This window comes from Megalobrama amblycephala, linkage group LG9, assembly GCF_018812025.1.
Source record: "Megalobrama amblycephala isolate DHTTF-2021 linkage group LG9, ASM1881202v1, whole genome shotgun sequence".
Taxonomy (NCBI): Eukaryota; Metazoa; Chordata; class Actinopteri; order Cypriniformes; family Xenocyprididae; genus Megalobrama; species Megalobrama amblycephala.
Window position 1 is genome coordinate 40,803,931 of NC_063052.1, and position 25,516 is coordinate 40,829,446.

General features: G+C 40.2%; 1 protein-coding gene across 2 annotated transcripts; it reads right to left on the bottom strand.

Annotated features, from left to right (window-relative positions):
* On the bottom strand, positions 1–24,667 carry LOC125275922 (patr class I histocompatibility antigen, B-2 alpha chain-like). 2 transcript variants are annotated; one of them, XM_048203271.1, is made up of 7 exons: positions 24,244–24,667; positions 17,450–17,683; positions 13,727–13,993; positions 12,921–13,199; positions 12,633–12,759; positions 9,353–9,409; positions 1–2,535 (listed from the first exon to the last, which is right to left on the bottom strand). In XM_048203271.1, the coding sequence occupies exons 1-6, from the start codon at positions 24,335–24,337 to the stop codon at positions 9,388–9,390; spliced, it is 1,023 nt and encodes a 340-aa protein (XP_048059228.1). In that variant the 5' UTR covers positions 24,338–24,667; the 3' UTR covers positions 1–2,535; positions 9,353–9,387. The 2 variants fall into 2 exon arrangements, with proteins under 2 accessions (XP_048059228.1, XP_048059227.1); XM_048203270.1 differs by lacking the exon at positions 9,353–9,409.
* Positions 24,668–25,516: the final 849 nt, after the last annotated feature.

Genomic DNA, 25,516 nt, shown 5'->3' on the forward strand with positions numbered 1-25,516 from the left:
GTCATTATTCTGTTACAGTTCTAGTTTTCTGTTTCTCATCAGGTTTATAGTTATGCAGTATTGTATCTGAATTAATTTACTGATTCTCTCAGGACCTTCAGCTCTTACGATCTCCTAAACCAAAGAACAAACATCACAAATCACTCTTATCAGCCTTTGTTTCACACATTTATTTAAAAAAATAAAAATAACAAAATAACAAAATGATAAAAATGAGAAATACGACAAGCAATTAATCTTAAGATCTCAATAAACATGAGAAGAGCAACAATACAGTTTACAACAGAATAGCACATGAGATCCATCACTGTATGAAGTTATGAACTCAACTAGACCTGAAGAGAAGACCGTTTATCAGAAACATGTTTCATTCAAGTAGATGTCAAAACCTAGAAAGCTCATTTCATATTTAAACATTAAATATTAAAAAAAATTCAACAAAAAAAAGTCAACAATAAGTCATTGTTAGCTTGAAGATTGTAACACTTCTGCAGTCCTGTTTGGTGAAATCACACACTTCACTGAAGAACAAGCAACAATACAAAATACATTTTATCAGAGATGTTCACGAGTCTTTTATCTGGAGTCCGAGTCAAGTCTGAAGTCTTTATCACTGGAGTCTGAGTCAAGTCTGGAGTCTTTTGTCACGAGTCCGAGTCGAGTCTCGAGTCATTCAAAAAAAAAAAAAAAAAATCATAATCAAATCCTATGTTTTATCCTAGTTGTAATATATAGACAAAATTTTATGATCTTTCTATAATCTGTTTTATTTGAAATTAAGGTCCTATGATGTAAGGGATAATGTACATCCAGTTTGTTGCTTTATAATCCATTACAATGTACAAAACAATTGTTCTGGCAACGAGTAGTCATTTTTAATACAGTTGCTAAAAGGACACAAGATGGCGCCAGTGAGTCACGGTTTGTTATACAGCAGATTGTTATACAGCTTCGTTGTTATTGACGACAGTCATTATCAGAAAATATCAAACCTCGGAATGTTTAAGAATGTCAATTGAAAACTCTACACATGCTGAATGTAATGCATTAAAATATGAGCTTTAAGTAATAAATGGATTAACATCTCTTTCTATCTCTCTCTCTCTCTTATGGACACACAATAAGAAATAGAAAAGCTGCAAATAATACGAAGATTTGATAAAACGTAGGTTTAAAGCCTAGATATTTTTTTGTTCATATTTTACCAGGCTGGCAATTCAAAAGAGCCATGCAGCTACACCACAGAGTAATAGCTAGTTTTGTGAGTTAATGTGACTAACCTTTGTGGATGCGATGTCTCATAAAATTTGATGATGTTGTTCGGGTATCTTTAATTGTTTTCCCACATTCTGTGCGTCTAGCTGATCTGACGTGATAATAAACCCAAACGAAAAAACATAAGGCACGGTGACTAGTCATGTTTCATGGGACTCTTATTATGACATTTCGGAGTTTATGCGCACAGACATACGTAATCAAATTCTATGACAAGAGTCCGATCTACCACGACACGTAAGGAAATATATGTGACGCAGATATTATAAAACCATTTAAACACAATACGAATTCTTTATTTATTATATCAGTAGTTCAGGGTAAAAGACTTGAGTCGTTTTTAAAATATTCCGAGTATTTTGTGCCAAGTCGAGTCAAGTCTGAAGTCATTTCAGGTCGAGTCCGAGTCTGAAGTCTGTTAAAATGCGACTCGAGTGCAACTCGAGTCCGAGTCTCTAACTCGAGTGCCCATCTCTGCATTTTATCACAGACTGATATAATTTTCCACAGTTATTAATGCTGAAAACATCTAAATATCTATAAACATCAAGCAAAGATTTTTGTATTTTCATTTTAAAACGTCTAATGTAGACTACATTTATAAAACTATAGACCTTCTGAGTCAGAGAAACGAGCGCTTGTTAGAATTTTGTGTTTGAACTTCCATTTTAGCTCTGTATATTTCACATCGCTGTCAAAGAGTAATTAGATTTACTTACTGTAGACCTAACTAAAGTTATCATTAGCATTGTAATGTTTGAAGCGAATATCCATAAGATCTTACTTTCATGCTGCGGAAACACAAACAGGAAGACAAAACACAACTAGAGCAGAGCTGAAAAGGGGCGGAGCTACAGAAACTATATTTGTGCTTTGACATTGTCACATTATCTACATTATCTACATTTCAAAAACTAGCAAATGCTGCTGCTGTGAGAGTGTTTCTAACACAACGACTGAGAGAGTGACAGTAAACGTGATATCTTTCTCTCCTGATGGCTGTAATTAATCTCTAGATATTATTTTTTTCTAATTTAGAAAGTCATGGAAAAGCTAACATGAATTATTATTTTTACCAGTGGATCAAACAGGCATGCAAAAGTGCAGTCTCTCATTCACCACTACAGATTTTTTTGCACATGATATCCCTGTAAATGTAAAAGCGTGTCCATTTCAGAGTGTAATTTCACAGTAGTCAGTGTGTCCAGAAGCATTTAAATCCTCTGATGTTTAATTTCCTGATTCATCGTGTGCATCTGCCTGAAACAACAACAGAGAATAATATTGTTACACAGATCACAAATATTAAATGGTTTAGATCTGTAACAAGTATATGCTGGGTTCTGTTTTCATTGTGTTTTTGGTTCAGTCCCTATGACCTGTTTTCCCAGTTTGTCTGATTAGTCATTTTCCATTCACCTGTGCCCTGTTTATCACTTATCTCATTTAGCTCCCTCATTTGTTCTAGTATATATACTCCTTGTCTTTCAATTTCTTGTCTGTTCTTGTCCATGTTTTATGAGGTTGTGTTCTCCCTTGTTTGGATTTGTTTATTAAATACTATTAAAGGGGTGGTTCATTGCGATGTCACTTTTTTAACTTTAGTTAGTGTGTAATGTTGCTGCTTGAGCATAAACAGTATCTGCAAAGTCACCGCATTGAAAATTCAATGCAAACGGAGATATTGTCTTTTAAAGTTATAGTTTAATGCCTACAAAAATGACCGGTTTGGACTACAACGGGTTGGTGACATCATAAACCCTGCAAAACACGCCACCAAGAACACGCAACAAAGTGGGCGAGGCCATGCGGCGCGGCATAATGGAAGCGGAAGAGTTGTGTACACCGAACACAAGCGGCGCGACGCGTCAAAAGATAATAGAACCCATTATAATCTGTGATATTTTCTACACTGGATGCGCCGCTGAAGACAGCTTTCACAATCTACACGAGTTCAATGCTGGATTTGCACAAAGGCTATTACTGAAAGATGAAGCAGTTCCCACTTTAAAAGCAGAAGCTGCTGTTTATTGGCTTCAAACTGTAAGTACGTTTTGTTTGTACATGTCTTTTAAACATATAGTTCTGTTGCTATTTTTGGTTGCATCAAGGACATAAAGACAAACACGTTTTGCTTCGCTAGCCAGTTAGCTAAATTCTTCAAACACCAACAAACTTCTATGTTCATAGACAAACAGTTGTTCATGCTATAAATTAAATGCTACCTTTACAAAAATGCTACTACTCAGTCATGCATTCGGCTACAGTAAAGCTTTAATCAGGATAAAACTGTATATTGAAAGCTAACAAACAGCAGTGACAAAATATCTAAACACTTTGACACAAATACTAAATTAAATACCATTCATAAGCGTCCTTTAAAAGCCGCAAGAGGTTCTACCTGACCCTTTTCATCTGGGACTGATTCGGGCTCAATTTGATATAGCAATATAGACGCCATTATTTACATTTCCACTGAAGCAACGAATGGTAAGGGGCGTGGCGTTTCTGGAAGCTTCAGCGAATCCAGAGCCATGAGCGAATCACAAGCCCGCTAACCAATCTGAGCACATTGCGTTCATAGAAGCAGGAAGTCAAACGAGCCGTTCATATGACAGTGGAAACAGAAACAGAGTAGAATAAAGGTAAAATATATGAAAAATACCCTTTTTTTTAAAAAAAAAATGAAGCATTAAGACATGCTAAACTGTGCCCCAAAAACACATTCAAGCCTAGAAAAAAAACACTGAACCACCCCTTTAACTTGGACTATTCCTGTCATGTGCTTCATTCAACACACACGTTCCCTTAAAGAAACTGTCAAATGTCTAAAGCGGTCATATTTCAACTGAGCATATAGGAACATAATAAACAGGGACTGCCATATTCCTCTAGTCCTGGGCTACATTTCCCCAAAGCATTGTGAGCCTAAGTTGATCGTAGAACCATTGCCACCAATGGAGCTAATCAACTTAGGCTTATGATGTTTTTGGAAATGCTCATTCAGCATTTATAGTCCTTATTTTCATATTCATGCTTACGATAAACAAATCTATTTTGCTGCCCAATTCTGTTTTTCCACCCCCATCCATCACTTCTTGCCTTAAAGATCTTAAAACTGAATGCTGTAAAACTGAAATCATGTTAATCAGACCTTAAACCCCTTGGCTCGTCCCAACATGACATCTTCATTCATATTGATGGAGTCTTGGTTAGACCTTCATCCAGTGTGTGAAATCTGGGAGTATCTGATCCTAAATTATGTTTTGATTATGCATATCAGTCAGCTTGTTCAATCCTGTTTTTTTTTTTTCATCTTCACAATATTGTCTGTATGTGATCTTTGCTCAATCTTAAAGGTGCTGAAACTGTTCTCCATGCCTTCACACCCTCCCATCTGGACTACTGCAACTTATTCTGTGGTCTACCAACTAAAGCCCTTAATCCTTAAACTATACAACATTCAGCTGTCCATTTTCTTACATTTTTAAAAAATCAGCTCACATCTTCAGTCCCATCCTTCAGCAGTCACACTGGACTGATTATTGGACTTGGTTGAAAATACTGGTCTTTGTTTTTAAGGTCTCTCAGGGTTAAACTAAAAATGGACAATATTAAAATGATCAAAAGAAATCATTTAAATAATTACATTCCATAATTAATCTAAATTCAATAACTGAATGTTCATTAAGGTTTACACTTCTTATTACCAATAACTTTTCTAGTTATTTGTGATTATGAGAATTTATTTATTTTTTCAAATTACCCTACAAAACATTTTAGACCTTGATATAAGAAAACTTTGGATTAATTATATATAGAAAAAAAGTTTTCCAAGACATTAAGATTTTAATTTTCATGACTTTTCCAGGTCAATAAATCACACCTTTGCTTTTTAAAGCTTTGGACTGAATTATGATTCCCTTTCGTGGGAACTGTCAACACTGCATGAAACGCATTGGGAACCTTCTGCGTGATGTCGTCACTGAAGCACTCATGTATCTAACCAATTGCGTAGCGAGACGTCAGAGGCGGGTGACGTCACGGACCAGGAAACTATAAAGCATACCCGGATGCAGAGAACGCTAGCTTCTGTGTCTTCAGCAAGCACTCTATGTTATCTTGTGTGTCTTATTTGGTGTTGTTTGTCTCGTTCTATTTTATTAGAAAGACAAGATCTCTTCGTCTGAGGACAAGAGTTTCAGTTGCACCACACATATATTTATATGAGAATAAGACACGAGAAAATGGAGGAAGGCAAACAATTTAATAAATGTGTTCATCCCTTCACAAGGTATATCCCAGATGGGGATGCACATGAAATGTGTGTCGTTTGCCTGGGGGTTGAGCATGCACAGGCAGCTCTTGAGGGAGCTGTCTGTGTTCACTTGTGAGAGGCTCACCCTCAGAGTTTTAAGATCACACCGTGTACTCTTTAATAATAAGGAGGGTGCCCGGGTTGGCGTTCCCCGCGGATCGGGTCCCGCTGTTGCTGAGGCACAGCGGCGGCTTCATTTGTGGGGTTCGCAAATGGAGCTGGCAGAGGGGGTTGAGACAGGCCCAGCCTTATCTCGCCCTTCACCTGCCAGCCCCAGTGTCTCTTCTCAGGTGGTGGAAGCACGCGTAGCGGTTTCTTCCCCTCAGAGAGAGGCACCGGCGCTTCACCTCTCTTCCTCCGAGGAGGTTGATGTGGTGAGCGTCGAGACTGGGGAGGAGGACCCGCCATCCTCTTCCCCAGCATGCGAGGAGCTCCTGGAGGTAGTGACCAGGGCTGTGGCCAAGTTAAAAATAGACTGGCCAGCAGAGCAGGCGGAGACAAGACCGAAAAGCAAACTAGATGAGTGCTTTCTCCCCGCTCGGTCACTACCCCAGCGTCGGGGTTTGCCTTTCTTCCCCGATCTCCACACCGAGGTGTTGAGATTGTGGAAAAGGCCAGTGCAATATCAAGTGTTCAGCCCCCAGACTTCGGTCTACAGTAACATCGTGGGGCTGAAACAGCACGGTTATGCGGCGATGCCCCGGGTAGAAGAGACGATTGCGGGCTATCTCTCACCCGAGTCGGCATCGTCCCTTAAAACCCCGACGTTGCCCACCAAGCCCCTAAAAACCACATCTAGCTTGGTGGGCAAAGCTTATGCGGCAGCAGGTCAGGCGGCGGCGTGCTTACACACCATGTCGCTGCTTCAAGCATACCAAGCTGACCTGCTGGGGGAGATCGATGAAAGCGGGGAGGCCACTTTTGAGTGCATCCAGGAAATCAGGATGGCAACTGACCTGGCTCTCCGTGCCACCAAAGAGACGGCCAAAGAAATAGGCCGGTCTATGGCAGCCTTGGTGGCCACGGAGAGGCACTTGTAGCTGAACCTCTCAGACACAAGGGAGCGTGATAAAGCTGCCCTTATGGACGCGCCACTGTCTCCTGCGGGCCTCTTCGGCGACGCTGTTACATCAGTCGTCGAGAGGTTCCAGGAGGCTAAAAAACAATCTGCGGCTTTCCAGAGGTTCCTCCCCCGCCGATCTAAAATCCCCCCCGAGGTTGCTGAGCGCAATCAGCCTCGGCCGTCTATGAGCTCCTCGGCGCACGACAGATGGCAGCAGAAAGTGAGCGTGGCCTCCACAAAAGGACTCCACCACGATGCAGGCACATCTGTCTTCTGCTCGTGTGAGTTCCATACTCGCAGCCGTGAAAGGAGTGAAGTTAGGCCAGTCACTCACTGTAAAGCAGTTCCAGAAATTGCTGGGTCTGATGGCAGCTGCGTCCAACGTCATACCTTTTGGCCTTCTGCACATGAGACCCTTACAGTGGTGGCTCAGGACCAGGGGGTTTTCTCCGAGGGGAAATCCTTTTCGCATGATCAAAGTCACGCGGCGATGCCTTTGTGCTCTGGCCATGTGGAAAAATCCCTGGTTCCTGTCCCAGGGACCCGTGTTGGGGACTTCTGGTCGTTGTGTAATGCTTACGACAGATGCTTCCCTCACGGGCTGGGGGGCGATCATGAGTGGTTGCTCAGCTCAGGGTCTATGGGAGGACCATCAGCTCTCCTGGCACATAAATCGGCTGGAGATGATGGCGGTGTTTCTAGCATTAAAACACTTCCTCCCAGACCTGAGAGGCCACCATGTGTTGGTCCGCACGGACAACATGTCGGTGGTCTCATATATAAACCATCAGGGGGGTCTGCGGTCCCGCTAACTTTACTACTTGGCCCGTCGGATCCTCCTATGGTCCCAAGGGAAGCTGCTTTCTCTGAGGGCAGCTTACATCCCGGGGTATCAAAATGTGGGAGCAGACGCCCTGTCGAGGCAGGGGCCGAGGCCCGGGGAGTGGAGACTCCACCCAGAGGTGGTGGATCTCCTATGGAAAAATTTTGGTCGAGCGGAAGTCGACCTATTAGCTTCGGGAGTCAACCCAGTGTCCACTCTGGTACTCCCTAACACATCCAGCACCTCTGGATTTCCCCCGATCGCTCTGCTCCCGGGAGTTCTGGAGAAAGTACGCCAGGAGGGGGCCAAACTAATACTGGTAGCCCCATTCTGGCCAACCAGGATATGGTTCTTGGACTTAGTGTCCCTATTAGACAGCTACCCGATGGAGCTCCCCCTCAGACAGGACCTCCTGTCGCAAGCGGGCGGCACGATAATACATCCCCGCCCAGAATTGTGGAAGCTATGGGCCTGGCCTCTGAGGGGGCCAAGTTCATAGATGCTGGTCTCCCAACTGAGGTTGTGGAGACCATTCTTAACTCCAGAGCTCCCGCCACGAGGAAGCTGTATTCCTATAAATGGAATTTATTTGCTACTTGGTGTAGACAAAATAATACAGACCGTCCATTCTTCCATTAGCTCCGTGCTAAGATTCCTCCAGGAAAAGTTCTCAGAGGGTTTATCTCCTTCAACCTTGAAGGTTTATGTTGCGGCTATCTCAGCCTATCATGCTCCTCTTGAGGGGGATTCCTCGGTAGGTCGAGACCCCCTTGTTACACGCTTCCTCCGTGGCACACTGAGGTTGAGGCCTAGGGCTAGCCGAGGCTCCCTTCGAACCACTAGAGGAGGTTCCTGAGAGGTTCCTCACTCTTATTACTAGCTATAACTTTGAAGAGAATAGGAGATTTACAAGCTCTTTCTGTTGCTCCCTCATATCTTGAATTTGCTCCAGGAATGGTGAAGGCATTCCTGTATCCTAGACCGGGTTATGTACCAAAGATCCCCACCAATGTTCCAGGTCCCATTGTGCTCCAGGCCTTCTATCCTTCTCCCTTTGAGACGTTGGATCAGGTAAAATTGAATCTGCTCTGCCCAGTAAGGGCTTTGGATGCTTACGTCTACAGAGCTGCCCTGTGGCGTAAATCAGATCAGCTATTTGTCTGTTATGGGTCCCCTAAGAAGGGGGGCCCAGCATCTAAGCAGAGGATGAGCAAGTGAGTGGTCGAGGCCATCTCACTTGCGTATGAAGCGGCCGGACAGCCTTCTCCACTGAATGTTCGTGCCCATTCTACTAGGGGTATGGCGGCATCAAAAGCTTTTATATCGGGAGTATCTATTAATGATATATGTGATGCAGCTGGATGGTCATGCCAGCACACATTTATCAGGTTTTATAACCTTGATGTTGGCTCCACTCCGGGGTCCTCTGTCCTGTCAAGATAACTTTGACAAGTATTTGAAGCTACGGCACAGTTGGGATTGCGTTCCCAATGCGTTTCACGCAGCGTCGACAGTTCCCACGAAAGGGAACGTCTCAGGTTACAGATGTAACCCTGGTTCCCTGAGTAGGGAACGAGACGCTGCGTCTCCTGCCGTACACCCTGCATACTTGCGAGTGCTTGCTTCAGACTTATTCCAGAAGCTAGCGTTCTCTGCATCTGGGTATGCTTTATAGTTTCCTGGTCCGTGACGTCACCCGCCTCTGACGTCTCGCTACGCGATTGGTTAGATACATGAGTGCTTCAGTGACGACATCACGCAGAAGGTTCCCAATGCGTTTCACGCAGAGTCTCGTTCCCTACTCAGGGAACCAGGGTTACATCTGTAACCTGAGACGTTTTCTGCACAAAGACAATAAAAGTGATGTAGATACCTGTGTGAGGAGAAGATGATTATAAGTTTCTGTCATCATATTATCCTGCTTTCTGAGCTAGAGAAGATAAAATAGATTATATAAAAACTTGAGCCTCAGTATATACAAAAATCCTGCTTTTGTAAATATAGAATTACAAGTCATGATCACTGTCTGTTCCTGTCAGTTCCTGGACTAAATTTCCCACAATCCTCCCTGCCAGTCACATGTTCACTCCACACCAATCACCTGTTGCCACATACAGCTTAGCACACTACCTGGACTATAAATGACTCACACACACACCACCTGATTGTGAAGTGTTGTTTTCCTTGTGATACATTTCTGAGCATTATTATATGGAAGCCCGTTTCCGCCACTAAAAAAAAAAAAACTCCACTTAAAAAAAAAAAAAAAAAAAAAAAAAAAAAGATGAATTGCAACTTTATCTCAGAATTCTGACTTTTTAACTCGCAATTGCGAGTTTATATCTCGCAATTGCGTGATAAAAAGTCAGAATTCTGAGATATAAAGTCGCAATTGCGAGTTATAAAGTCAGAATTCTGAGATATAAAGTCGCAATTGCGTGATAAAAAGTCAGAATTCTTTATTTCTCGCAATTGCGACTTTATTTCTCAGAATTCTGACCTTTTTATCACTACTGTGAAACGTTATTTCTCACAGTTCTTACTTTGCTTGCGTTTCCTTTCATTGCAACTGACCATCAGGATTACTGCTTTGTTATTATTATACATTAAAGAGACCATCACGATTGCTGCTTTGTTATTATTATACATAAAATAGAGGACATCATAAAGGATTATTTTTAGCGCCGATTTACCAATAAAGAAATATTGATTTTACTGGAGGAGACACATAAAGATTAGTCTCCGGACATATGTATTATGCAGGAATATGCATATAGAATGTTTCCACGGTAACCTTGTACACAGCGTTTCAAGGAGAAAAAACAGCTTTTACTGCCTTCTAGTGGGCTTAATACTAAAACAACCAATACCTATCTTGTTTCATTAACTTTGCAACTCAAGGGTAGAATCATGCAATTCTGCAAATTACAGTCGAGGTATTTGGGCAATAAAAGTTGTTTTTAACAGAATGGATACACTAATGAATTTTACACAATAATAACAATATAATAATAATAATCATAAGAAGAAGAAGAATCAGCTATGGCGGAGGCGCAATAAATCAGACAAAGCTGAAGTGGCACATTTTATACACCAACAGCTTCAGACTTCACGGCAACACGGCTATCGTTGGATGCACTGTTACAGACAGAGATGCTGACCATCAGTTAATTGCGAGAAAAAAAGTCAGAATTCTGACTTTTTATCACGCAATTGCGACTTTATATCTCAGAATTCTGACTTTTTATCACGCAATTGCGACTTTTTATCTCAGAATTCTGACTTTATATCACGCAATTGCGACTTTATATCTCAGAATTCTGACTTTATATCACGCAATTGCGACTTTATATCTCAGAATTCTGACTTTATATCACGCAATTGCGACTTTTTATCTCAGAATTCTGACTTTATAACTAGCAATTGCAACTTTATTTCTCAGAATTCTGACTTTTTATCACGCAATTGCGACTTTATATCTCAGAATTGTGACTTTTTATCACGCAATTGCGACTTTATATCTCAGAATTCTGACTTTTTATCACGCAATTGCGACTTTATATCTCAGAATTGTGACTTTTTATCACGCAATTGCGACTTTATATCTCAGAATTCTGACTTTTTATCACGCAATTGCGACTTTTTATCTCAGAATTCTGACTTTATATCACGCAATTGCGACTTTATATCTCAGAATTCTGACTTTTATCACGCAATTGCGACTTTTTATCTCAGAATTCTGACTTTTATCACGCAATTGCGACTTTATATCTCAGAATTCTGACTTTTATCACGCAATTGCGACTTTATATCTCAGAATTCTGACTTTTTATCACGCAATTGCGACTTTATATCTCAGAATTCTGACTTTATATCATGCAATTGCGACTTTATATCTCAGAATTCTGACTTTATATCACGCAATTGCGACTTTTTATCTCAGAATTCTGACTTTTTATCACGCAATTGCGACTTTATATCTCAGAATTCTGACTTTTTATCACGCAATTGCGACTTTATATCTCAGAATTCTGACTTTATATCACGCAATTGCGACTTTTTATCTCAGAATTCTGACTTTATAACTAGCAATTGCAACTTTATTTCTCAGAATTCTGACTTTTTATCACGCAATTGCGACTTTATATCTCAGAATTGTGACTTTTTATCACGCAATTGCGACTTTATATCTCAGAATTCTGACTTTTTATCACGCAATTGCGACTTTATATCTCAGAATTCTGACTTTTTATCACACAATTGCGACTTTATATCTCAGAATTCTGACTTTATAACTAGCAATTGCAACTTTATATCTCAGAATTCTGACTTTATATCACGCAATTGCGACTTTTTATCTCAGAATTCTGACTTTTTATCACGCAATTGCGACTTTATATCTCAGAATTCTGACTTTATATCATGCAATTGCGACTGTATATCTCAGAATTCTGACTTTTTATCATGCAATTGCGACTTTTTATCTGAGAATTCTGACCTTTTATCACGCAATTGCGACTTTATATCTCAGAATTCTGACTTTTTATCACGCAATTGCGAGATATAAACTCGCAATTGCGAGTTAAAAAGTCAGAATTCTGAGATAAAAAGTCGCAATTCATCTTTTTTTTTTTTAGTGGCTTTTTTTTTTTTTTTTTTAGTGGAGTTTTTTTTTGTGGCGGAAACGGGCTTCCATATTATTATCCTGTCAGCCTGCCTGTTTACTGAACCTGTTGTCTACCGCCTACGATCCTCTGCTGCCTACCCCTGACCTGTGCTTTGTATACTGATCTGTGAGTGATATCTGCCTAGCCTGACCATTGCCTGTATTGTTACTACTATTCTGCCTGTCCCTTGCTGTTCCTGTTTGCTCCTGTCTGACCCTGCCTGTACGACCACGCTCACTTTAATAAAGCTTTGCATATGGATCCCTGCCTGAGTCCAGCGTCGTTACATTACAAGTTAATATATTAAATTTCATATTTTTTTTGTTTAGATGCAGAGTATAAAAAATACAAATCTTATCAAAACGTTCACACATTTTGACTGTCACAAGGTATATATAGGGTCAAAACTGTCCATTCCTTGTTCATACATTAAAAAAAAAAATAAAACAAGGACATTTGCAACAATGTTGCATATTTATAACTCACCATTTCAACCTGCATTTACCAGTCACAATTACAAACATAATCACAATCACAGCTAGAACTGCAGCTTCTACTACTCCTGGTATAACAAAAAGTGTAAAATCCATTTCACAGTCAGAACATTTTCCATCTGCAGAATGAAAAAAATAAAACAAAATCATTATAAATGTTTTTTAATCAACATTATGAACTGTTAAAATGAGTTGAGCACTTTAAATGTATTTATTTGTGGCAAGAAACATTAATCCATTCCAGCATTATCATGTGTGTGACTGAATTTATGATATTTACCCCATTTTACTGAAACTGGTTCAGTCAGACTGCTGTGAATGAGCAGACAATCATAAGATCCTTTGAGGTTTCTGTCAATCTTCACACTGATTCTCATCTGAAAGGTTTCATCATCATTTGGTCTGATTCCAGAAGATGTTTGATCCTCAAGTTCAGTTCTGCACCTTCTAATGTTCATCTGAACATCTCTGGGGTAGAAACCAGTGGCCAGACACGTCAGAACCAGCATACATTTATCATCAGGAGTTTTCCTCACAAAGATGTGAATGTTTGGTTTACCTGGAGAAGAAGGAAGCATACTAAAATTAACATAAAATTTTATAAAGAATTTGGTTCTGTGTGTAAAACTATTATATTCTTCACATTCATTAAAAAAGACTGTCTTTTTGTGAGTAAATGATTACAATTAGAAGTATAGAAAAAACTATTGCATTTTTTTAACTACAACCTTGAAAAATGTTCCTATATTTTCATAATTTAGACTAAAGGCGTTTCATATAATGTAAAGGGCTGCTGATGTTTCACTTAGGGATACAAACCCAGTTAAATAAAACACTCAAATGAGGATTCATTTCTAATTTCTGAAAGTTTTTTTTTCTTTTTTTTTTTCTCTAATTTCTGAAAGTATCCTCAATCATTTTTTCAACTTAGTATTTATTTTTCATTAAATGATGAATTATAAACAACCTCCTGAACTTTTACTCTCTCTCTCTCTCTCTCTCTCTCTCTCTCTCTCTCTCACACACACACACACACACACACACAGAAAGCCCGGAGATAATTAAAATGATCTGATCAGAACTTACTCTGTTTTGTGTTATTAAGTATGGAGACCCAGTTCATGCAGTTCTTGAGGAAATACTTGAGGAACTGGTTTCGTCCTGTTTGATGATCCCATTTCTTTTTAGTTTCTTTGGCTTTGGGGTTTTTATCAATCCACTTCATAGTGTCAGAATTAAAGAAAATAAAATCCTCTCCATCAAATCCATATTCATCAAAGACAGTCAGAATCATGGTTCCATCAGGAAGTTTCTTCAGTTCACAGCCAATTATTCTCTGAAGAACATGAAGCTCTACAATCACAGAACAACACTTATGAGAAACATCTCAGTTACAAAGGTAACCCTCATTCCCTGAAGTAGGGAACGAAGATGTACTGTAGGTCGGACAGACCAATGTATAGGAATCTCGCCAGAGAGGCCAATCTTCTACGAGTGTAACTAAAACGCAATCATGCAATCATTTGCAGCAGCTGCTGTGCCACACAGCGCAGGTACTTAAAGGATTAGTTCACTTTCAAATAAAATTTTCCTGATAATTTACTCACCCCCATGTCATCCAAGATGTTCATGTCTTTCTTTCTTCAGTCGAAAAGAAATTAAGGTTTTTGATGAAAACATTCCAGGATTATTCTCGTTATAGTGGACTTCAATGGCCTCCAAATGGTTGATGGTCAAAATTACAGTTTCAGTGCAGCTTCAAAGGGCTTTAAACGATACCAGACGAGGAATAAGAGTCTTATCTAGTGAAATGATCAGTCATTTTCGAAAAAAAATGTAAATGTATGCACTTTATAAACACAAATGTTCACCTTCTAAGTGCTTCCGCCAAAACCACATTTCCGTATTCTCCAAAAAGTTTACGCTGTATATCCTACGCCTTCCCTATTGAACTTATGGAATGAACGAGCAGCGCCAGTTACATTTTTTCCGTAATAGAATAGGGAAGGCATAGGACATACAGTGTGAGCTTTTTGAAATATATGGAAATTCAGTTTTGGCGGAAGCACTTAGAAGGCAAACTTTTGTTTATATAAAGCATATACATTTACATTTTTTCCAAAAATGACCAATCGTTTCTCTAGATAAGTGTCATGATCACTAGTGTGAGTGCCCTATCAGCCACTAGAGGGCACTCCATCCTGGACTCTTGTTTTCACCCCTTGGACTTCATTACCCATAACGCACTGCCGGACTCATGATCTCATTATCACTTCATTACTACCAGCTGTTATGTATTATGTTATCAGTGTCTGTCTATTTATACCCTGTTGGTTTCTGTTCTTGTCATGGAGTTTTCAGTTCACATTTCCCGGTCGGTGTTGTTTCTTGTTCCCTGTTGTTGTACTTGTTTTTGGATGGACTGTTTAACTGGCTTTTGACCCTTGCTTGTTGTTGGACTCACGATTTTGGATTACCCATTAAACTTACCTGCACTTGGTCTCCGTGTTTGCAACCATGACAATAAGACTCTTATTCCTCGTCTGGTATCGTTTAAAGCTCTTTGAAGCTGCACTGAAACTGTAATTTTGACCTTCAACCGTTTGGAGTCCATTGAAGTCCACTATAAGGAGAATAATCCTGGAATGTTTTCATCAAAAACCTTAATTTCTTTTCAACTGAAGAAAGAAAGACATGAACATCTGGGATGAAAAGGGGGTGAGTAAATTATCAGGAAAAGTTTATTTGAAAGTGGACTAATCCTTTCATGAGCAGCAGGTGCAGTGCATTCTTTAGGTTTTCGCTGAGGAGCCGAGCAGGTGAGCCGGCAGTGCAGCGGAGTACAGTGACTGTGGCAACGGGATGTACGTCTCCATTACCTCCTTCAGGGAATGAGGGTTACCTTTGTAACCGAGACGTTCCCATTCAGTCTGGGAAGGGAACGCTGCGGAAGCCATATTTTTTTATTCCGAAGGAGTTATGTGGAGAAGTACACATGGACTAATCCCGTAGGGCCATACTACATATGGAAGTATTGGGGTGACTCCAACCTGGTAAGAGGTGGGTTCTCCCAAAGGGAAAGACACAGGCTTCGTTTAGGAGCAGTGGAAAACACATATGGGATCCCCGAAGGGTCGCACATATGGTACCCAGTCTAAATCTTGTATAGGTATAGGCCTGGCGCCAGACACTCTGCCATGTCCTACTGCCGAGGATGGTGGAGGACTCAACAGGGTCTGCCTTGTAGGGACTCTCTGGAGCAATAAGCGCATGTAGCGCAGCAAGCTGTCACTAAGCCGAGGTCTCTCTGTGTCTCTGACTGGTTGAGGTGAGAACACGGGAGGAAACCGGCTCAACACAAAGGCTATAGAATCTAGCGAACGTGTTAGGTGTCACCCAGCCCACAGCTCTACAAAAAACTGTCAGCGAGGCATCACGAGCCAACACCCAGGAGGATGCAACACCTCTTGTAGAGTGAGCATGCAACCTGAGTGGGCAGGGCACGCCTTGTGCTTGGTAAGCCAAGGCGATGGCGTCTACTATACAGTGGGCCATCCTCTGCTTAGAGACAGCCTTTCCCTTCTGCTGGCCTCCATAACAGACAAAGAGCTGGTCTGAGGTCCCAAAGCTTTGAGTTCTGTCTATGTACAGCCGCAGAGCACGGACTGGTCAGAGCAAAGCCAGGCAGCACTTTCAGGCTCACTACCTGGTCCCTGAAGGGAGTGGTAGGGACCTTGGGCACATAGCTAGGTAGGCACATCTTAGTACCACGTGGTCATCACCCGGCCCGAACTCTAGGCACGATTTGTTGAAAATGCCTGCAGGTCCTCTACCAGTTATATTGTTATATATTGTGTTGAGAACTCATCAATTAAATATTTACCATCTTATATTCTGCATAATTGGGTGTTTTTAAATAAACACTGACAAAAACTATACAAGTTTTAGGTCTGGACAATATGATGATATATATAACATTGATATAAGTGATTACTCTGACTTATACCTACCTAGTAGTTATATACAATATTCACAGGCAGATTTGCTTTATGTATTTTCCCGGCATCGAAATCAGGCACATATAAATGTCAGGAAACAAGACTCCTGGCTACATGTCAATATCCATGGATTAGGTTATTTTAAGTTGTAAGGAACACTTTCGAGCCCAACCTTTATTGTAATTGTTTGTTTTACTCGCATTTTCTCAGTTTCCCCTATTAAATCCAGTCATGCAGCAGGTTCTTTTGCCACTCAGTCCAGCTGAGGGAGTGCATTCCGGCGGGAAGTTGACGTCTCTGCATACACTCTATAAAGGAGGCAGTATGGCAAACAATCAACTTCTCATTACAAACTGATGTTCACCTATACTAGTTGGACTGTGAAGTTTCTTTTTATGGACTTACCTTTCCAGCAAACCACATCACTTTTCATTGGATTAATACTTCTGTGAACTTTGTATATACCCTGGTGGACACTTTCACATTGGGACTTACAGCACGCTAGGATTCTTATGGACTGTTTTAGGGTATGGTGCAAACAGACTCAACACTTTTAACAGCCTACGTTTTTCTAGTTTTATTGTGTTATTTTAAGTTCTGTGTGAATATTGTAATTACGTATTGTTTATTCACTTTATTTCTGTTGTTATCTCATCTTTTAAACACTCCAAACCTCTCGCACAGTATAATCTGCCCCCATTTTAATACATAAACTCAACCGTTTGGGCCGATCGTTACAATAGTACCAAAGCGAATTAAAAAAAAACTGTAATATAACATGATAATTAATAAGAGAAATCATGAATCTCACCAGAACACTGTGAGTTTGTGCAGTTTGTCAGAGTCCTGATCTGATGTAGGAACCAGTTTCTAGAATCAGGTGGATCTGGAGGTTCAGTCCAGTCATCTTCAGTCAGAATCCAGACTTTTTCTTCATCACTGAAGTGTTTGATCTGTCTGTCATCAGCAACAACCTCAGCACTGAACTCTGGGAATGTGTCTGCTTTAGTCAGGACTGTAAACTTGTAGTGGAGGAAGTGTTTCTCTGAGGAACATAAAGGCAAACAACGATTACAAACACGCACACACACAACAGCATGCCACGTACACCCTCTTACGTGTTCCCTTATACGGATCTTAAAATGTGCAAGGCTTGAATTTCTTAATTGCCTAAGAAGTCCAAAACTTTATTCTGTTTTCTCGACCACAACCCAATAAGATTTTTCCATAGGCTTTTGGATTATTGCAGAAAATAAAACAGAGTTTATAATTCTCACACATTTTGTTAATCATGAAAATTTTCACAATTTAACACAGCCAGCAATAAACAAACACTACAGTCATATGACTTCAACATCACCACCATTAAGCTTCTGACAACTCTGCCAGTGTTTATTTGAAAATATTTTTCCTGAAAGTTTGAGTTAGAATAGTTCGCAAAGGTGCAACTATAAACACAATTAAAGCTGCAAGCAGTGATGAAAGGGCCCTTGCACCCATGCCACCGCAACCCGGTGGCTTTAGGAAAACAGAGCACGGTGGGTGATATGCATTTAAGTATAAATATAGGAGGACATTTGTATTTGCCACACTTCCTGCTACCAGCTGGTGGCGATTTGACTATATCTACTTTTCCAATGTCTAGCACAACGGTTCTTAGAATGGTAAGGAACGGTTCCAGTTGTGTTTCCACTGGAGCCTGGTACAGTTACAAATCATTCTCGGCCCGGAATTCTCGGCACAGTTGTCTAACAATGCTGAATCGTGTGGCTAGAATCCATGAAATGACATCGCCACTCAGGATTGGTCACTTGTCTGTTGCCTGGCTACCAGTTTCTCTGTAGCTGGCTAAGCGCTCAAGATTTGAAAGTGAAAGTGAAGTGACGTAAACTCAAATTAATAATAAAATTAAAAGATATATTAGATCATCCTCCATAACGCAGTTGTTATTTACATCTCATATAATCAGTAAACCATTGTGTTACCAAGGCAACAACTGAGGCTTTTGTATTAGGCCTACATTCTAAAGACCGGCTGTTATCAGCCCCACAGTGGAAAATGTAACCGTAACCGTACCAACTGGCCCGGATCGGCACGGAATGGAACAGATATGCAATGAGAACCCTTCAGCTGACAGTGGAAAAGTAACTTATAACTAAATTTTGGTGTGTAGATGTCTTCAGGCCAGGGCACTTATAAAACAGAAGCTTGAGGATCGGACATTGTATGCTTGAGTTTGCATGATTTAGAAGGTTTCTAGCATGTTTAGCACTCAATTGCATATTATAGTATGTTGCTTCTAGTGCATCACCAATCACAGTGTTAAACACGTCACTTTCTGTTGCCGGTGGGTGGCGCTATTACTATAACTAAACTTTGTCATGTAGATGTGTTTAGGTCAGGACTCCTCTCAAACATGTGAAGTTTGGGGCAGATTGGACATTGTATGCATGAATTACAAAAAATCCTGTTTCGGGGTGTTAATCGCACATATTAGCACTTTTGCCAAGTGTTGCATGATTTAACGTGTTTCATGGCATATTGAAATGTGTTTGTGGGAGTGTAAAGCCTGAAAAAACTCAACAAAAAAACTCAAGATCTTCACAATTTAACATTGCTAAGGCCTTAAGACTGACCAAATATGATGTTGACCTGATTAAAGCTGTAGGAGGAGTTTGTTAAAGTACAATGACTGGAAATGGCAAAACCTGCAAACATTTTATAAATAAAATTCAAAATATCTCACTTCCTGTTGGTTTTCAGATTTTGCTCCCAGGGACTTTTTGTAGGTATTGGACTGTTACATGTGTGTACTTAATTTCATACTTTTACGTGAAACATAGCGTGATGGGCGCTTAGTGAAGTTCCTAAATGTGAGCGAGCCCATCTAATCTTCCAATCCAGAGTATATAAGCAGCTTCTTACCTCTCATCATGCTCAGCTGTTCCAGCATCCCTCCACCTCCCCAAACTCCACCTTCATCTCAGGTACCTTGCCCTATGTAATCATATCCTATATTTAGTGGGGGGTATATCAGAGCTCGAGTTGAAGATGCTTCATTGAGCCCCTCCGAGTGTACAGCAAGCCAAATTAGCTAACCTAATACCCTAAAGATTATATGGGCAAACAAACTCATTAAATTGAAATTTTGTAGATGGCACTATCGAGCCATTTTGCCACACCTAATATATAATATTGCCACCTAATATTGCCAAAAGTATTGGGACACCCCTCCAAATCATTGAATTCAGGTGTTCCATTCACTTCCATGGACACAGGTGTATAAAACATGAGCTTGTTTGGTGGAGGGAGATTATGGTGTGGGGTTGTTTTTCAGGGGTTGGGCTTGAACCCTTAGTTCCAGTGAAAGGAACTCTTAATGCTTCAGCATACCAATCCATTTTGGACAATTTCATGCTCCCAACTTTGTGGGAACAGTTTGGGGATGACCCTTCCTGCTCCAACATGACTGCACACCAGTGCACAAAGCAAGGTCCATAAAGACATGGATGAGTGAGTTTGGTGTGGAGGAACTTGACTGGCCTGCACAGAGTCCTGACCTCAACCCGATTGGGATGAATTAGAGTGGAGACTGTGAGCCAAGCCTTCTCACTAACATCACTGCCTGGCCTCACAAATGCTGCGCTTCTAGAAGAATGGTCTGAAATTCCCATAAACACACTCCTAAACCTTGTGGAAAGCCTTCCCAGAAGAGTTGAAGCTGTTATAGCTGCAAAGGGTGGGCCAACTCCATATTACAGTTTGTTTTAATTGCTTTGGTGCAATTTTCACAAGCAATTGGTACATTTTCAAAACTCATAATACTAATATCACAACAGATCATCAAAAGTGCACTTTTTTCAAACATTGTGTTAGTACAATACACAAAATTACAAAGTATCCTTTTCACAACACAAAATAAGTGTTTCACCTTTGTAAATGTTTCATTCACAGTAACTGCCTTTCATAATGCTATTACTATCAAACTTTTGATTTGCATCACTTTTCGTTCGTTTTAATACATTTGTCTGTTATTTAATCCAAATGATCTTAATGGTTAATCAATGGATCATTTGGTGATTTCTATAGATACAGATATAGTTTCTACTTTGTTTGCAATTTCCGATACAGATAATCATAAGTACTTTATTTTACATTATAAGTGATTTCTCTTAGATTCTAACCACTATGTTCAAAGTGTTTGTGTGTTTGTGTGTGTGATCATGGTATTCTCTACGTTATGGGGACCAAATGCCTGCACAAGAACCATTAAATTCTGAATCATACAGAATAATGTTTTTTTAAAATCTAAAATATCAGAAAGTTTTCTGTGATGGGTAGGTTAGGGGTAGGGGATACAGTTTGTACAGTAAAAACAAAAACAAAACAAAAAACATTAGGTCTATAGAATGTCGCCATAAAATATGGAAACAGTCAATGACTTTATAACCAGGGGTGCACATAACTGGTACGCAGGTACGCATGCGCGACAAAAATCAGAAATGCGTAATGCCACCTGTGTTACTCCGCGCCTTTGCGTACTGACCGATTTTTTCATCTAGACTTACAACTTACATATTACTTGTCAACTACTGTCCGCGATGTCCAAAAAGCAACAGACATTAAGCAGCTTCTTAATTCTTTCGCCACCTACAAAGAAACGGCAACTGGAGCCAGAGTCGAAAAAAAAGATTTTTTTCGGAAAAGTGGCTCAAAGATGTGCCGTGGCTTGAAGCTAACGACGAGCACACTGAAATGTGGTGCAAGATTTGCCGATCAAATCCACATCTAGCAGACAAAACAGGTGCGTTTTATAAAGGCTCAAAGAATTTCAACCATCCTTTATTTGACAAACATGAAAAGAGCAAGGAGCACACGAATGTGGTGCAAGCCATTGCTAATAAACATGCTAGCCAAGAAGAAATGTCCAGTCGCCCGCTTGCCAGATGGCGAGACAAGCTGAATGAAGAACAGCGGCAAGCTCTGTTTAACATTTTTCTCCTCGCCTTCCATAAAGCTAAACACGCACGTCCCATGTCTTCTTATTCTGAGGATATTCAGTTACTGAAGCGGCTAGGAGTAAATGTCGGAGGTGCTTATCATTCACGTGAAGGGGGCACACGGATCATGCAAAGCATCGCCCACGCCATCAGCGGGGATTTACGAGCCAAGTTGCAGTCTGCTGAATTTTGGGGGCTGCTTTTTGATGGATCTGAGGACATCACAAAAATTGAGCAGGAAATCGCTTACATTGTGTCTGTGTCCAGCAACGGAGAGTTTACCTCAGACTTTATTGGACTGATTGAATTGGGTGCTGACCGAACTGCGCAGGCCATAACAGACAGACTTGTGAGACTTTTCCAGGACACAGGCTTGGATGACTGACAACAAAGTTGGTCGCTGTGTGCACAGACGGGGCTGCTGTCAACGTCGGTATGTACAACGGCGTTGTGCCAAAACTCCGGCGACTTGCTGCGGTTGGAGACTCACTTGTGCACATTTTGGGCACCGCACACACACTGGAGAATTGCGCAAAATCAGCTGATCGCAACGTTCCTTACTGTGAGACATTTAATCGCTCTGTGGTCAAGCTGCTGCAGTTTTATTGACAAAATGGTGGAGCAAAAAAAACTGCTGAACTGAAGAAGATGTGTGAAGAAAATGGGATCTCCTTTGTGAAACTGGGTAAGTTTCATAATATCAGATTGGCCGGCATTGAGGCATGAAACACTGTTAAAAATATCAAGACTATTGCCAGCCATTAAAATGCAACTGGCTACAAGTGATAACAGTGACTTGCAGCATATCTGCACTGAGCATTTTCAGTGCTTTCTGTCAAACATGCTTGACATTGGTAACATTTTGAAGACCACATCCATTAAGTTTCAGAAGGAAAAGCTGACCATTGGAGAATGTAAGGATGAACTTATGGTTGCCATTGGACAGTTCACACTTCTGCTTGATGGTGAAGGCCACAGGGCACACACTGTTTCTAATGCTGATGCTGACAGAGACAAGACAAACTTACTGAGAGGATTAATTGAAGAGTTTGAAATCAGATATTACTCCCTCAAGTCATGTGATCAATTCTTAGTATTTGATCCTTCAACATGGCCTCAGGAAATGCAAGACCTCCACAGTTTTGGAAACACAACAGTTTTCAGCATTCTCAAGAAATATGAGGCCACATTGCAACTTGACAAAGACACCACTGTGACAGAATGGATGCGCTTAAAGCAGGCAGGAAAACGCCTGGGAGCCTCTTCTGTGTATGACTTGGTCCAAATAGTAAATACAAGTAACCCAGTTGCTTACTCCTACATCAACAAGGTGGTTAAGCTGTCCCTTACACTGCCTTTAAGCAGTGCAGCTTGTGAGAGAGGATTCTCACATCTCAACATAATAAAAACCAAGTACAGATCCCGTCTGTCATATGCTCGTCTCTCAGCCCTGATGCAGATTCACCTGTCGAAGCAGACCACAGAGACATTTGACCAAAAGCAAGCTGTTGACCTGTGGATGGAGACAGCTAATCGTAGGTTAAACCAAGGACAGGGAAGTGCATCTGCAGCATCTTCATCATCTACCATGCAGGAAGCTGAAAAGAGGACAGTGGGGGTGACACTGAGGAGGGCAGTGAGGAAGACTGCACTTAAGACCACACTACATATGGGGTGAGTACCAAACACCATCTCCTGGTCCTCACTTGAGTAACTGACAGAAAAAGTTATGTGCACCCCTGTTTATAACATCAGATTGATCAGATATACATCAGAAGGAGAGAGACAGCATCAAATGCAGCATTTTACATTACAGTATGTATGCTGTGATACTGTAAATAGATTACTGTAACAACATCTTAAAGGTTAACTACAGTATAGATTCAGTCGTATTGTACAGCAAGAACATTTACTGTATAAGTCTCTAATTGGACAAAAAATCATTTCCATTTCATAACTTCATCACACCTTTTGATAACACACTGAATAGATATTAAAAACATTATAGATTTTATGCCAATTATGTAATTTAGGTAATGTAAGTTTTCTAATGTGGCATCTGTATCCTGCGTAACTGTAAATATTTCAGCAAAGGGTGATTTGTATCTTGTTTGCATTGAATGAACTGATTGTTAAAAGTACTAAACTGAAAGAAGAACAAACTGTTGTGTTTCAGTGATTAATCCAAATGTTCTCATTACACATCAAATTGATCTTGTGTTCTGAAACACTGATTATGTGGAATGAAAATATGTACAGCTAGAACGAAAGCATGAGATCAGGTTTTGAAAGAATGATTAGTTTTGTTACAAGAGTGATCAGTTTGGAGTTTTGTACTAAGAGTTTTGAAAATATACACCTTACTTGTGAAAATAACAAAGCAAATAAAAAAAAACAAAAAAAAAAACTGTAAACTCTACGGGTTACAGTTTTTTTTATTTGCTTTGGTACTTTTCACAGTAAAGTGTACATGCCTTAACTTAATTATCTGCCTATCTACCTTAGGTTGTTTATATAACATAAACGTTGCTAATATAACCAGGAAGCAAACTAAAAAGATTTATGCAGATCAGCAGTAGGCTAAACAAATGAACTCTGTACTTACCTTGATGTGCATCGCTTAGACAACAGTAGAAAATAAGCCAAAATATTACTTTCTCTATAAAGAAAATGTTTTTAATCAAGATTGTGTGAAACATATTGCCGTTTGTAGACGCGGGAGGTTGTGTGCTTGGGCAAACTAAATGTTAAGGTAATTTTCTTTCACTTTCACTTCACTTTACCAAGTTAGTTGCTAAAACAGCAACTAACTAACCACTCTTTTGAGATTCACCTCGCCTAGAATTCACCCGAGAGGAGAGATTATGATTAAAAAAAATATATATTTATTCATATCCATTAATATTCATTTAGAATATAATGTAATTGTCTTAAATTGGAATTGGAAATATGATCTATCCTACTAAACCGTTACTTTTTTGTGTAAAAAAAAAAACAAAACAAAAAAAAAAACAGAACATGAATCTATCAATTTGCCACTTCTATAATTCAAACTAAGTGACATCAAATCCCCAAATCCCTTTACTCTAAAAGGCTATAAATGTCACAATCAGCTGCTGGCTCATTATTTAGTAGAACAAAATAACTACATGATGTTTCTCCGTCTCTGTCATTCATTCTGATCAGCAGTTTAAATCAGTGCACAGACTGAGTGCTGTCTGCCACTGCGCTGTAAAAAAATATATATTTTCATGATTTATCAACTTTTCAAATCTTTTGTCAAATTAGCCTACATACATGTGTGACTGTGTCTAATAATTTCTGTGCATTATGTTAATCTAATGCCACATCCACAATAATATGTTTTAATTTAAAAATTAAAATTAAAAAAAAAAAAAGTTTCTAAATTGTCTTCACGTTCTGTTTTCTGTGGAGGAAATCAATAGTGTGATTGGTGGTGAACGCAGCAAAAAATTTACAGTGGATTATGGGTAACTGTCTCATCACCCAAGGCAGGGGTGTCCAACCCTGTTCCTGGAGGGCTACCATCTTGCAGATTTCAGTTCCATCCCTGCTCAAACACACCTGTCTGTAATTATCAAGCAGCCCTGAACACCATGATTAGATGGTTCAGATGCGTTTAATTCGGGTTGGAGCTCAAATCTGCAGGGCGCTAGCCCTCCAGGACCAGGGTTGGACACCCCTGTTCTAAGGCTGTGGCTGGAAGCTGCAGTTTCTGTTCTTGTTGTTCCTCTTTCCTTCAGTGATTCTGCTTTTTATCATCAGCTGTCTTCAATAATGCTCAGGCTGGACCCCAATTAGAAAGCCCAGGAGACACCCATTTTGGCCCAACATAAGTGCCCAGGTGAAAAACAAGC

Coding starts and splice junctions, on each gene's coding strand:
- LOC125275922 (XM_048203270.1), bottom strand. CDS start 24,337: ATGTTTCACACAATCTTGATTAAAAACATTTTCTTTATAGAGAAAGTA. Junction 13,200..13,726: donor ACTTAATAACACAAAACAGA/GTAAGTTCTGAT, acceptor CTTCTTCTCCAG/GTAAACCAAACATTCACATC. Junction 12,760..12,920: donor ACCAGTTTCAGTAAAATGGG/GTAAATATCATA, acceptor TTCATTCTGCAG/ATGGAAAATGTTCTGACTGT.